Below are 13,549 nucleotides of genomic sequence, written 5' to 3'. Positions count from 1 at the left end.
CACATCTGCCACAGGTCTGCCAGGAAAAGGTCAGAAAGCTTTATTCTCTGAGATCCACAGATCTTTGGGTTCGGCTTCTGGTTCTGTCTTGTCTTCAACTCACATTTTCAGGAGTTTCTCCTTGCCCAGAAGGGCAGGGAAGAAAAGCAGGTTAATCAGAGGCAGGGAATGGGGGATGGATGTTACGATGCCTTTGGCGGTGGGGAGGAGGGTGGAGTTCTCGGTCTAGGATGGGTTGTGGAGTACGGGATGAGGTGGAGAGAAAACATGTCAGCAGAGGAACAGGGGAAGGGGGAAATGAAAAATTCCTGTTCCTCATGGTACCTTTCAAAGTGTCTTTCAGACACAAGACCTAAGCTGCCATATTTTTCATGGACAGCTTGCTTCCAGGACTTCTCAGTTAAACCTGCTTAATACTCTTTTGCCTTCTACCAGCCTTTTCCCTCTCCCAGCTCCCCATGCTATCTCTTCCAACCCTGAAAAATACAATGCTTTTTCTGCCTCACATTCAATTTTGTTTTCATTGCTATATAACTTCTAGTCTTCTGTGCTATAAGGTAGTCCAATAGTGTGGAATCATCTTGTTGTTAATGTGCATGGTAGGAAATTATTATAATCTTACTGAAAGTAACCAATTGACTTAACTTTAATGCTGAACAAGTTCTAAATAGGCATCTTGAAAAAATAATGCTGCACAGAGATGCCCATTCCATCAAAATTCTTTAAATCAGACTTCAGGTAAATAGAATACTAGTGAAGGGCAAGGGCTTTTCTTGTTTGCTCAACAAGTCTTTGCAGAACAATAAATATATTTCTATTAGAATGTGACTGGGAGATAATCCTATAATGAAATGCACTCAAGTATTTTCAATTACCTGTTCAAAGGGAAGTACTTCATAAAAGGGAGCAGTATTAAGTGTGATCTGAAAGGAAACTCTTCCCAGTGCCTAGCTAGAGGAGCATATGCCAAGGTAAAATCAGATGTAAAGTGTCAACTGTTGGTTGGTTGCATTATAGGAATAAACCCTCTTGAAACTACAGATCAGTCTGTCTGATTTCTGTGCTGTGTTTCAATGCACAGTGAGCTCTTTTGTCTGTGCTTTTCTGTTTTAATTGTCTATAGTGTTGCTAAGTACCTAAGAGAGCCAAGGCATTTGGCTTAATCTGGAAGGAGTACACTAAGCAATTACATGCAAAACTTCCAATCTATCCTTACATTGAAAATGTTGCTGTTTTCTATGAAAATATTAATCCAGGAGTGATAATTAAAATCTGAAATTCTTTATAATAGCTTTTATTGACCATCAAGCAGATGTGTAATGCAGTTAAAATGCACAGAATACAATATGAAAAAAAAAAATCTCTTTAAAGCCATTTTTTAAGGTTCAGAACACTGATCTTATTTATAGACACCCCCACTGTCATGTCCACTCTCATAAGTACTATTGGCATATTGTTCCTAGTGGGCTGAGTTAAAAACACCATGAGTCAGACTGCTGTTTCCGGGATGCTATAGGAATCAGGACAAACTTAACATAGAGTATAACTAACTAATTGTTTTTATGTTCTTCACAAGGAGCTTAATTTCCTGGTGAACAGCACAGAATGAAAGCATGACACCATCCATTACTATTATCTGTCATTCTATAGTTTAAGAAAACTGACACTCAAAAGCCAACTGGACATGGTTGTGGCCAACCTCCTCTAGATGACTCTGCCTGACCAGAGTTGGTTGGACCAGATGACCTTTAGAAGTCCCTTCAATCTCAACCATCTGGTGATTTCTAAACCAGAGCTTATGAAGCCTTTACCTAAATGGAATTCCAAGACAAGTGTTTTATATGCTCGGACACAAACAGACAAATGTTTCATGGCATTTCCAAATTCTTTAGTGAAGATGTAAATCTTCTCTGTGCAATCCCATGACAGTTATCCATTTCCTTTGCATACTTTAATAGATGGACAATATCTTTACATGCTTCTCTATAGACCAAAAAAAAAAAAAAAGATTCAGGTCTGTGCCTGACTTACACCTGCAGAACTATATGCCTTGCACATTGCTAAAGAACACTCGCAACTAAATTGCCTGCCCATTATGACTGAAAAAAATCTCATCTCACATCTATTTTTATTAAATTTAATCAAAATTTGCTAGAAAAATATAGGTATAAAGTTTTTTATTATCTTAAATGAGTTTTCATTAGAACTTTGATCCAGCAAAAACCCAGTCTAGTAATGGAATTTCTAAAGTTACTTCTACTAAGTACAGCACTACAAACACCTTTGGGTGTTCATGACTAATCACGAGGTATATAAAGCATGTGCTAAAAATGAAATCGTAGGAAAGGACGAAGTATGTGAGCACTGAAAACACAAGGGTTATTTTCAGTCTTTCAGCTACAGCTGTCAGTTCAAGGATAATTTTGATCCCTTCGTAGAAATTGTGCATTTACCCCCAACAATATATCTCCCTCCAAATCAACCTGGCACTCATGAGCTGTCTACTTTGCAAGCTTACTAGAAAAATATGCTTGAAAGAGAGATTTTTATTACTCATTCCTTCATCCTATTGCTAGATCAGCAGCCCAGTCATGCCTTTTTTGTTTCTGGTTTTGTTAGTGCTACTTTTTTTCTTTTTATTTTTTTAATTTACAGGTACTCTAATAAGTGTATCATGGATGTCTAAGATTTAAAGAGAGATATTGTTGTGATTTAGTCTAATGGTTATAATTTTATCATCTGCTGTCTGTTCCATGAAAGAAGTTGTACAACTGCATGTGTTTCAAGAATTTTTTTTTAATAAACTTGGTGTTACTTGAACACTTCCAAGAAGAGGTTATATAGTTCACTGAGCTAGACAGATTCTATTTATGTCAACTATTACTGTTGCAGTAATAATAACAATAAATACCCCTTTAATTTCTTAGAAGTTGTTTGGGAAATCCTCCAACATGAAGGGCCAGAATGCAGCCAAGATTTTCACTTTTGGTGTTTTTTTAACTGTTCTAGTGAAATACTAAACACTAATATGCAGCTTAAGCCTGCAATGCTCTTGAGAGCTCAGATTAATCTTTCAGAGTAGGTTTCCTTTTGATGGTCTGAGGACATTCACAGTCAAAACTCATTTGTGTTTTCTTCTGTGGTAGTGTGATGGCTCTGCAGGGAGGAAAGGACTGCATACATTTGTTCATTAACCCTCACTTTGGTAAGAAACCCTCTCTGGGACCACACAGACATAGAAATGGGAGCACAAGAGAATCCATATCCAGTTTGTTAACCTGGTTGTAAAGCTTACAAATTACTCCTGGCCATGTAGTTTGGAAAGCTATTACTAGAATGTGTGCTTTGTCTGCATGGAACTTCAGCATTGCTTAATTGGTATGTTCCCTTTGGATACTTGGTTGAAAAGTTCAGTTTGTCACAGTTAATCTTTAATCCACAGCAACTCCAAAATGTGCTTAGTGCACTGAATATGCTGAGTAGTGCATGTTGAGGATGGAACAATAAATTGAGAGGTCATTTGTGTGCAGTGAAGTGTGATTAGGGATCTCTGTAATTTGCAGGCCTCTGAGCTCAAAAGGGCAATAGCTCTGTACTGACAGTGCACAGAATGAGTACTGTGGGTTGACCTCTGGGCCAAACACATCCCCATCTTTCCACTCACTCCCCTCCTCAGCAGGGGGACTTCCAAAAGTGTTTACCTGCAAGACAGGTGGATGGCTGGACAGCTAGTTAGATATTTTCAGTAGCAGGGGATAAGAGATGTTCAGGGGTTCTTTGTTGGCTGATTACAGTGCACAGCTGACAAGAACTTTTCGTATGTGCATTGTCTGCTTTTTGCCATTTAACATTGGATCTTATGTATGTTCACATGAGTCCCTAAGAAAGATTACACCTCTAGCAACTCTATGTTTAAAGAAGGACTGTGAGGGTAAGGAGCCAAATTACATATTTATGTCAGCAGGCATAGAAAGATTACTAATTTTGACTTATTTATAAATATATTTGAGGTTAAATAGCAAGGAAAAAGGAACTAATTTAATTAGAGAAAATATTAGTTGTTCTTTCTTTTGATCCTGCGATCAAGAGCCTGGCCATGAGTGAGTTTACCACTTTGCTGTAGTTGGGAATATCCTTTTAGCTGAAAGTTGTATATCAGTCTGAAATTTGACCCTTACAGCAGAGGAGTTGCTACCAGTGACTCGTCTCAGTTACCTTTCTCATTTTCTTTTGCTTTTATAAAATTCTTTCAAATTCCTGAAAAGAAGGCATCTAAACAGTACAGCATTGATAGCTGTCCACAGCAGAAGGCTGGTGATGCACAGACTTCTGTAAATTCTGCTTCTCATCCCAAGGAGTTGTCATCTCACTGCTCCTCAACTTCCTTGTTCTAAGCAGGATAATGCCATTCTCACAACCCAAATGAAAGGCTGTGTCCTGGAGGCATGATCTAACCCTGAAGGTGTAACCATATGCTTTAAGGGATTTCTTTAAAAGCCTAAAGCCTAACTCAAAGAAATGCTGGAAGGGAGACTATAAGGAAGATGATAAGACAAAAAAATTAGTAATATACAAAATTAAAATAAAATTATAGTCATCTGGCTCATGTTCAAATAATTTATTTTGCTTATCAATTTTTAAAAATTTTCTCTTTATTCTTTATTTAACCCTCTACCCTCAGCAAGGGTGTTATTGAATTTCTAACTCTTGAAATGATTACAGAGAAGTTATAAAAATTCAGACTTATGTTTTACAGTAATGTTGCCCTGTTAGAATATATTCTGAGAAAGTTTTGAGTATTTGTATGTGGAATAAAAATGGAGTTAAATCTCCTTTGATTCTAAAAGCACTTGTATATATTCTGGACAACTCACATCTCTGATTTTAATTAGTAAAAAGCACTTCCAGGTCTTTCATCAAGGAAAAATACAAGAAATTTCAAACACAATGTGGATTTTACCATTATATTTGCAAAACAAGAATGAGTTTACAATTCATTGTAGAACTATTGCCAAAGGTACATATCAGATAGTATTTGAGCAATCTTGGAAAAAATCTACAAGAAACACTTGTATTCAAAGGAGATTGAGTTTTACATTTACACAAGGAATGGAAAATTCTTAACGGCTTTAGATACAGCCAAGATTTTTACTGTTGAGCCGGTTTTTCTGGATTGACTGAGAACCATTATTGACTTAAAGTTGCCTTTTTTTGTTTGTTTGAAGATAGTGAAAGTTGAAAATTCCAGTAAGACTTTTTGGAGTAGAGAATAAAAACCACTGTAAATTTCCCTCAAGTACTGAGAAAGTTTGAGAATGTAATCTATACTCTTTATATGCCACAAGGTATTTTCCTAGGAATTGCGAAAAATGCAAACTACTTCGCTACATGATTTTTGACAAAAAATATTTATTCTCTTTTTACATCAGTAGACTTATAATAAACCTTCAGCTTAAGTTGCTTCAAACACTGTTTCTGAAGATGCAATATGTTTCTGGTAGAAAATATCTTCAAGTAAAAAAAATTATTTGCAACTCTGCTTACAAACCAGAAAACAACCAGTGATGAAGCATGATTAGATTTCTGAGCTCTCTTGAAATGCTTTTGTTGTAGCAACAGCTGTGAGAGAATATTGTTTGAAGTAAACACCTTTTCTTTGCAGAAATATTGTCCAGCTGCACTGTTCAAGTTACAAGTTACAACATATGTCCCCGTGTCCTAACTATTGTGCGAAGTGTAACTCCCTTAAAGAGAAGAGGGCTGTAGAAGGAAGCACATACAATGCTTTTTACCATGAATCAAGAAGGTGGGAAGGGTAAAGGCAGATCTTGTTTTTTATCATTAATAAACAAAAGTGTTCCCAGCACGGGTTGGCATTGTAAACAGTGAATATGTTACTTAGTTCTTACTTCCTTTATCTCAGAACCTTGAGATTTGCTAGTCTCAGCATTCAGGGGCATGATATGCAGCTAAGAAAACAGCTGTACATTATCTTCCTCCTCAGTTTCCCAGAGTTTGGATGATTGTGGTGGTTACAAAGTACTTTAGGTGTTAGAGATTACCATTACTGAGTTGGTTTGCACTTGAAATGCTACTTGTAGCTGGTCAGGGAGAAAGAATGCTCTGGTTTCAACATACAGTACTCCTTGAGTTGGTCATGGTGTGCAGACTTGGAAGATGCAGGTAACAGCTTAGTGAGAGGAGTCACAGATATCTGAGTGTTAAATTCCAAATATTGTCAACTTTAATATTTAGTGTTTGGAATAACTTCAAGGACCAGAGGGAAAAAGAATACTTTCTATGCCTTCATCCTATCTTATAGCATATTTGTCAACAATGCTATTATTTGTGTCCTGTCCCTTTAGGTCAATGCAGCTTAAAATTGCTCCTTGCTTTCTGGGACTAAATGCAGACTCATTAATTCATGTGGCCAAGCCCAAATAGGCTGTGCTGTGCCTGTTGGCCTCCCCAGCCTTTCTTTTTATTTGTATATGCATAGAGGCCTTTCATAAAGTCCAGAGAACACAGCTTTGAAATTTTTATTTTAAGGCAGCTTTCCTGGAAGAAAATGTTCTGTATAAACACCATGTTCCAAGATAGTTTCACAGCTATCATCACCATCCTACTTGGCTGGCAGTGGGACTTCCAGGAGCTCTGCTGCACAGAGACAGAAATTATGGCTTTTCAATAGCTGTTTCCAAAGAGCCACTGGCTGCTGGTGATGGTGCCTTTCCCTGTGCAATGAGGAGGACAGGGCATCATTTCTGTAGCTTGACTTAACTGTCAGTCACCAGATAACTGAGACCCTATACAAGCATGTTATCTGAGGAAGCTTATGTCCCAGCTCTGATGCCCCCTTTGTGGAAGTTTGTCTGCTTAAGATTCCTTCACCATTGCTGAAATAAGTCACTGACTATCCAGAATTATCTGTGCTTTCAGAAGATCCCAGAAGGTCACGATGGGGAAAAAAGGGGACAAAAAACTGAACACCCCCCCCCCCCCCCCAATTTAGGTCTTTAAGACAGTGCTTAACATCTGCATCTTATCTGTTGTAGCTGGAGAACTTAAAACTTACAAACAACTTCAGAAATTCACTGAATTCTGTCTAAGTTGTCCCAGATAGATCTTCATAATTTATTAGTGGTATAAAATACTGGAAGATGAGGTCCTAAAAAGGAATTATGCAATTTGATAAAACTACCCTACAGCCAAGGGATTTTGGTTAAGTTAACTTATCCAAATGACTGATACCTACTGCTAGGAAGATTGTCTGGGGTAAAATAAAGCCCGGTCACTGTCCTGCAGTAGGAATTATAAGAGAGAGAAATGTTGTCTGAAGACTTCAGTTAAAACTTTAAAATGTCAAATGATGCATGAAAGCATGAAGCTTGTTATAGAAAAAAGTTGCAGAAATTATTCATAATGATCTAATTTTCTTTGAATTAGTTGTAGCAAGCTTGCCAAAGGAACAACCAAAGGAAATGTAATTTCTCATTTGTTATCTTCAACTAATAAATTAAAAAGAAGATTTTTGGAAAATACGATTTTAAAAGCCACAATTAAGGTTAACGAGGAGAAGAAATTCCCAGCTGTTATAATGGATTATGATTAACAACTGCTATTCAGTATCACTGCCTCAGAGGACAGGGGAATTTCAGGTACTACAGACTGAATACACTGACCTGAATGCCTTGAGATTGACCAAAAGTATGGTTTCACTTCTCAGTACTGCATTGAAAAACAGTAGATTCTACCAATCATAAGAAATACTAGATTTTTTCTTTTCTTGATACAGAAAATTCTGGCTCATTGGGAAACTAATAGCTCAAAAGACCCCCGAGCTGGGATTACTAATATGTCCTGTATTACTGCAAGACTATAGATTTCCAGTTAACTGCAGGGAGTATGTGACTCTTAGAAGAGCTGGGAAAGGCAACTTTTAAAAAGAATGATTTCTCAGTTTTATCTGTGGCACAGATACACTCAATTAATGTTATCATTGTTTGTGTCATATTTCAACGACATAAGTATATTTTAAATTTCTCTTAAATTCTCTTTTGTCACTTTATCGAGGTCTGTCGTGTGTGGTAGAGCGGCCGTTAAGGTTCTGTAAGGATTACTGATATACAATATTTCATCTTGAAAAGCTGAATGCAGTTGTTTCCTGAAAGACTTTAAATAAAAAAAACCTGCAAGCTGATGGCTTCTGTTCACGGGACAACAAAATACTGTATTTCGGTCTAATGAAGGTTCTTTCAGCAACACTGTCAATGTATTTTAAAATTTGATTTCAAGAAAGCATCTTGACTTAGAAGAAGTTGCTTGCAGTTCTTTGTTTTCCTTTACTAAAACTTGTAAAAGCAGTACATTAGAAACAGTTCTAACGTACAGGAAAGCCCTGAGGAGTATTAAGTCCCACTAGGAAAAGAAAAAAAGGGGCAAAATTTGTATGGCTGAGGACTTTGTGGAATTACAGTCTGGAGGTGAAACCACGCTGTTGTTTTTCCTTGCCTAGGGAATTCGAATACAATAAGAGACTGTGTTACAAGATAAATCTTAAATAAATATTCAGGTTTAGAAATTTGAAGGAACTGTGGACACATCCCACTGGAATATAAACACTTTTATGTTCCCTATTAATATCAGATTTTGAAGGAATAGGATGAAAGATTCAATTCTTTCCTTAGGTGACATAGCATCAGAATTGATAGGAACTGTCATGATGCATTCCTGTTGGATATGTTTTTACAAAGGGACTATAATCAATTAAACCAGGATGACTCAATTCTTTTATTTTGTTTATGAGAACACGTTCTAAAGATTATGCCTCACACATTAGATAACTCCTGATATTTCTTTGGCTGCTTCCCTCCCAATTCATCATCGGCCTGAGATTTTAAAGCTTTAACCCAGTAGTCACCATTCATCTCTGAAAATCTGATTCAGACTCAGAAGGAAGAGAAGCAGTATAAGATAGTAATTTGTATGTTAAAGTTAAAATAAACTTTTTTAGCCTTTGGTATTTCTCAAGAAAATTCCCAGAAAACCCCCGATTTCTGTTTATGTTCTAACTTCACTCCTTTTCCTCCTATATGTTTTTAACTTTTAGAGGTAGTGAGGTGCTTATGTCATGGCAGAGGTAAGTCAGTCATCTAAGCAGATTTTTCATTCTTTACTGTATTGCCTCATCTTTTCCCCCATTTTTAGAAAGCCAATTGATTCCTGGTTGGCTTGACTTGGTCAAGAAAATACCACATCTAATAAGCATGTAGAAGAGGGTGAGGTTATGAAATGTATTTATTTCCTTTTGTCTTTATTTAAGGTGTTGATTATTGGCTTAATTAAGCCTTTTGATAAGAAGAGGTGGATTCTCTGACATTGTTTGAAGGAAACTATTTGGAAGGAGATGGTTTCAAGGTGCTGATTTTAACTTTTTGTTGAAAAAATGCTTAGCTTGCTCATTTATTGCTTTCTTTTCCTCCCTAAGTGCATGAGAGTAAAATGCCACAGAGTTCATATGAGCAAAGTTTGTTTCTTCTCTGCCTCTAGAGAAGATATAACCCTTTAAGACATTACAGAATGTCCCTTTCAAGTATGGCTCAGTGTCATGCTGATCAGTCTCCTGATGCTGTACAGGAATTCCAGCATGTGATGCTGTTCCTATTGCTACTAAGTTTTGCCTTCATATGTATAAGCTGCAAGTGAAGGCCACTTTGGATAAAAATTAATATTATTTCTCTTCTCAAGAACACCAATATCGACTTGAAGATACAATGAAATTTGTGTCTCTTGCTTTGATTTGATCCACTTGTTCTGAGCAGCAAATTCATTCTCACATTCTTAATTCTCCTGCCAAGATACCCTATTATGACCTTGACTCAGAGACTCAGGACAGGAATGTCCAAAGAAAGCTGCCTTTAGCTCCTGTTAAGATGAAGACATGAATGATTTGACTGCAGTTCTGGGAAGTACTCTTTGAAATTTACTGTTGAACTTTCCAATTGCAGGCAAATTTCCTTATTTTCATCCAGCCCCTTGCTGAATTCTGCTGCTCAGAAAGATGTGGTGCAGTTGATTCACAGTGGGTTGGAATAATTTTGCTTTCACTGTTATCATTTAAGGTGGCTTGCACTCATTTTCCTTCCTCCTTTTTGCTCTCATTCCTGTAGTGGATGTTTCATGTTCCGTGTGTTTCTGATACTACAAGGAAGGGGTTGGCAGCTCAGTCACCTGTCAGTATAACTGTGATGAGGGCAAGTCTTGTGATACAGGAGTTGTTGATAATACAACTAGGCTAATCTCAGGTTACTTTATTATCATATTGTTCCTATATATTTGTTCTGTATTATTCCTATGAGAAATGCAACTAAATATTAAGAGCTTCATTTTGTTGGGGTGTTGCCCACATTAAAATAGAAAAGGGTTTAGAGTCAAAGATTCCCTAGGATGACAGGGCTCTTAGTTTGGGGTTAGTGGGCAGCAGAGCCACAGTAACTATGATGCAGCTGCCTGGACAAATGAGTTAACAACAACTGTGTGTGTAATTGATGTACTTGGAATGTTGTGGTTTCTACAGTAACTACCCACCTTGGGTGCTATTAACGTTGAACCTGAACCCTTGGTTGAAGGTTGAAGCAGCTGAAACAGTGCTTTATCCATGGAGAATGCCTGTTGATATCTATATATACTATATAGATATATAGATCTCAAATACACTGTTTGCCCTCCTTTGTAAGTGTTACCACTGTACATTGGGCTGGCTGACTCAAATATTCATTGTCTCTCTGAGCTTTTGCCACATGGAGCTGCTTAAAGTACATTTTTTTAGTATTATTTTGCTCATATAACCATATGAACAAGATGGATAATCTGAAATTGCTGTTGATCCCCCAGCTATCTCACTGCATGTAAAGAATTCCTTCTTTTATATTTTCCTCAAAACAGTGAAGGTCCCAACAAGAAATGTATCTGTAGTTCAGAATTTAAAATGTCTGTGAAATCATCTGAGCAGTACACGATCAACAGGTGCTTGAACATTTGGGAGCCACTAGAGGCAACATTCTATGGATGAACAACTCGTATTTATCTTCAGGGTCCAATAAAACAAGAAGGCAGAGGACGTCAGACAGGATAATGCTACTTGCATTGTCCTGTTAGGATATAGAAAAGAAATGTGGATACCAAATAGTAGGAATGGAAAGGAAAAGCAGATTTTAAATTATTGCAAAGTCAGGAACACAGAACTATGTAGTCCAAAACTTCTGTGGAAGAGCTTTTTTCTTCTCTTCTAATGTCAAAAGGTAGAGTTACTGTTCTTTCTGTACATAGAAACAGTCTGCTGTGAGTCACCTTAGTCCCCAAATTGAGCAGGATTAATTGGAGAAAATACAGTATTAATCTTTTCCTTACTTTTTGCCAACAGCAGTTGGAAAATATTAGTTAGTAAATGCCACACAAATAACTCAAACTTGTATAGAAGAAATACCTTCTTCAATCTGGGGATGTTTACTTCAAAAGTAGCCATTCTGAATCAGTTTTTACTGTTCTGCCTACAGGACTAAGAAGTCAGATCAGATACGTCCATGTTTTTCCTCTGGAATACATATGAATTTCCTAATTAAAAAAAACCAAACAAAACCCCAAACAAATAACAAGCTGGCCTTAATTTAGACCACCCTTTATATCAATCAGACAATTTATTGTAACCATTGGATTCAGGATGTAGTAAAGCTGGCTGCTTAGCTCTCAGGAAAAAGTAAGCCCTAGGAGAAATGTTGGGCAGATTAGAAAATGGCCTCTTTTCATTCCAGAATATGCACCTGGACCAGGTGGAGGTAAAATGAAATAAAAGGGATATGGCCGGTGTCCAACAGAAAGTGGCTAACAGGGTGACAAGCTGAGGGGTCACAGACTTAGCAATATTTTTTGAAAAGACAAATTCACAGTATTTAAAATATTTGCCACTGGTAAATATGTTAGTGAAAAACAAAATAAAATTAATCAGTAAATTTATTTTCAAAATGGTCAAGATAAAGAAAACTCTGAGCAAAGCAGCTCTTTGGTTCTCCCATCATGAGTATAATGCTGCTCTCTCAAAGCTAGAAATAAGGAAAGTCCCTTTATCTCTTTGACTGAAGTTGTAACTTGGTGTTACCTTTCCTGTGCATATGACATCAGGAAGGGAAATCATATTCAGTGCATACTGAATTAAGGAAAAATTTAAAATGTAGGACCATTTTATCTCATCCAAACTACGTAATAAACACTTCCGTTGTTGATGTTTTGTGGTGGCAAATAATTTATTTATTTTGTGATATGTCTACTAGTGATTAATGCTGACATCAATGTGCTTATAAATTTACCAACCTGTCTGTCTACAAGTCCCCTGGAAGATGACATCCCACATGCTCACATTTATGTTCTTCCTCTTGCAGTTTACTGGAGATTCATCTCCTCAGAGTGCTAAAGATTAACTGTTGGGAGCATCCCAACAATAAGAGAGAAGCAGACAGTGTGTTTGCTGCCATAATGAGATTGAGACTTCCTTCCTGGTAAGTGGACAGCTGAATGACTCAGCCATTTATCAGTTGAAGATAGAGAAATGGAAGTGCCTGGAGAAAAGAATTACTTATTATGGATGGCAGCTGGTATGACATGGATATGAATCATGAGGAAAGCAGTTAGTTTAGAAAGAGCCCAAAGAAGACTGGGAAACATAGCAGAGATACCAGAGGACAGCTGACTGCACTGAGTCATAGAAATATAGTTAAGATTTCCAGTAACTGGTCAAAAGTGATTTGTGCCTTCAAAGTTCTTTCCCAAAAGGAGACTAAAGTTACGAACCCTACTTCACAGGAAAGATTTCTACCACATAGTTTTGGGGTTTTTTTAAGTGCATAAAAGACTTGGTCACCTCCTTTGTTCAGAGAATGAAATTAACATTCCTTTGGTTGAAATTTCAATTGAAATCTTTGGTAACTGATAAAGGAGTTGTAGTCATTACATTAATGAATAAAGTCATGTTAGACGTAACAAATGAAGGAACAAAACATGTTGTCATTGGACAGCAGAACCAAGCACCAGCTTTACCTTCTGTGAGAAGACTGGAGATAATTTTTAATGCCCTTATGCTAGCATTGTACCAAAGGGGGAAAGGGCAAGGAAGAGTCTTTAAATAAATATTCTAACTTTTGACTTTGAGTTCTTGAGTAGAAGAAGTAATTGATTTTACCTGAAAACCACAATGGAAATAGATATACTAAGAGATAGCCAAGAGGATTGTAAATTGTGCTCTTTTTCCAGTTTATTTTTGGTGATAATCTAATTTCTCTGAAGATGTTCATGTAAGAATCTTGTTTCCCAGCTTGCGTCTTTTGGTCAGTGTTTGCAATCCCTCTGTATAACCTTTACAAAATTCTGTACAAATTCTGCAAAATTTTTTTCTTCATATTCTTCACATTCTTTGCATTTTTCTGATTTTGTGGAAGTCAACTGAAAAACAAAATGCAAATAATAAAGCAGGATACTGATCCATTTGTCCTGACAGAGA

General features: G+C 36.9%; 1 protein-coding gene and 1 long non-coding RNA gene across 8 annotated transcripts in view; one reads left to right on the top strand and one right to left on the bottom strand.

The window, feature by feature from the left end:
- The window catches only part of LOC104697270, a 52,402-nt gene that overhangs the window by 18,166 nt on the left and 20,687 nt on the right, over positions 1-13,549 (top strand). For 3 of the 4 annotated variants that reach the window (XR_002048245.2, XR_005601713.1, XR_005601711.1), the window contains exon 1: positions 12,466-12,551. This is a non-coding gene — a long non-coding RNA (uncharacterized LOC104697270). Of the gene's footprint in view, positions 1-9,322; positions 9,418-12,434; positions 12,552-13,549 lie in introns of those variants that run through there. The other variant, XR_005601712.1, reaches the window with a different exon arrangement.
- Positions 4,951-13,549, bottom strand: part of IL15 (interleukin 15) — a 39,859-nt gene continuing 31,260 nt past the window's right edge. For all 4 annotated transcript variants that reach the window (XM_019293365.2, XM_010412077.3, XM_039550637.1 and 1 more), the window contains one exon: positions 4,951-13,491. In XM_019293365.2, the coding sequence (XP_019148910.2) occupies positions 13,378-13,491 (114 nt within the window). In that variant the 3' untranslated portion in view covers positions 4,951-13,377. The remainder of the gene's footprint in view (positions 13,492-13,549) is intronic.

The sequence above is a fragment of the Corvus cornix genome, chromosome 4 (genome assembly GCF_000738735.6).
Source record: "Corvus cornix cornix isolate S_Up_H32 chromosome 4, ASM73873v5, whole genome shotgun sequence".
In the NCBI taxonomy this organism is placed as follows: domain Eukaryota; kingdom Metazoa; phylum Chordata; class Aves; order Passeriformes; family Corvidae; genus Corvus; species Corvus cornix.
The sequence above is the reverse complement of the archived record's forward strand: the minus strand, read 5'-3'. Positions and strand labels throughout refer to the sequence as shown.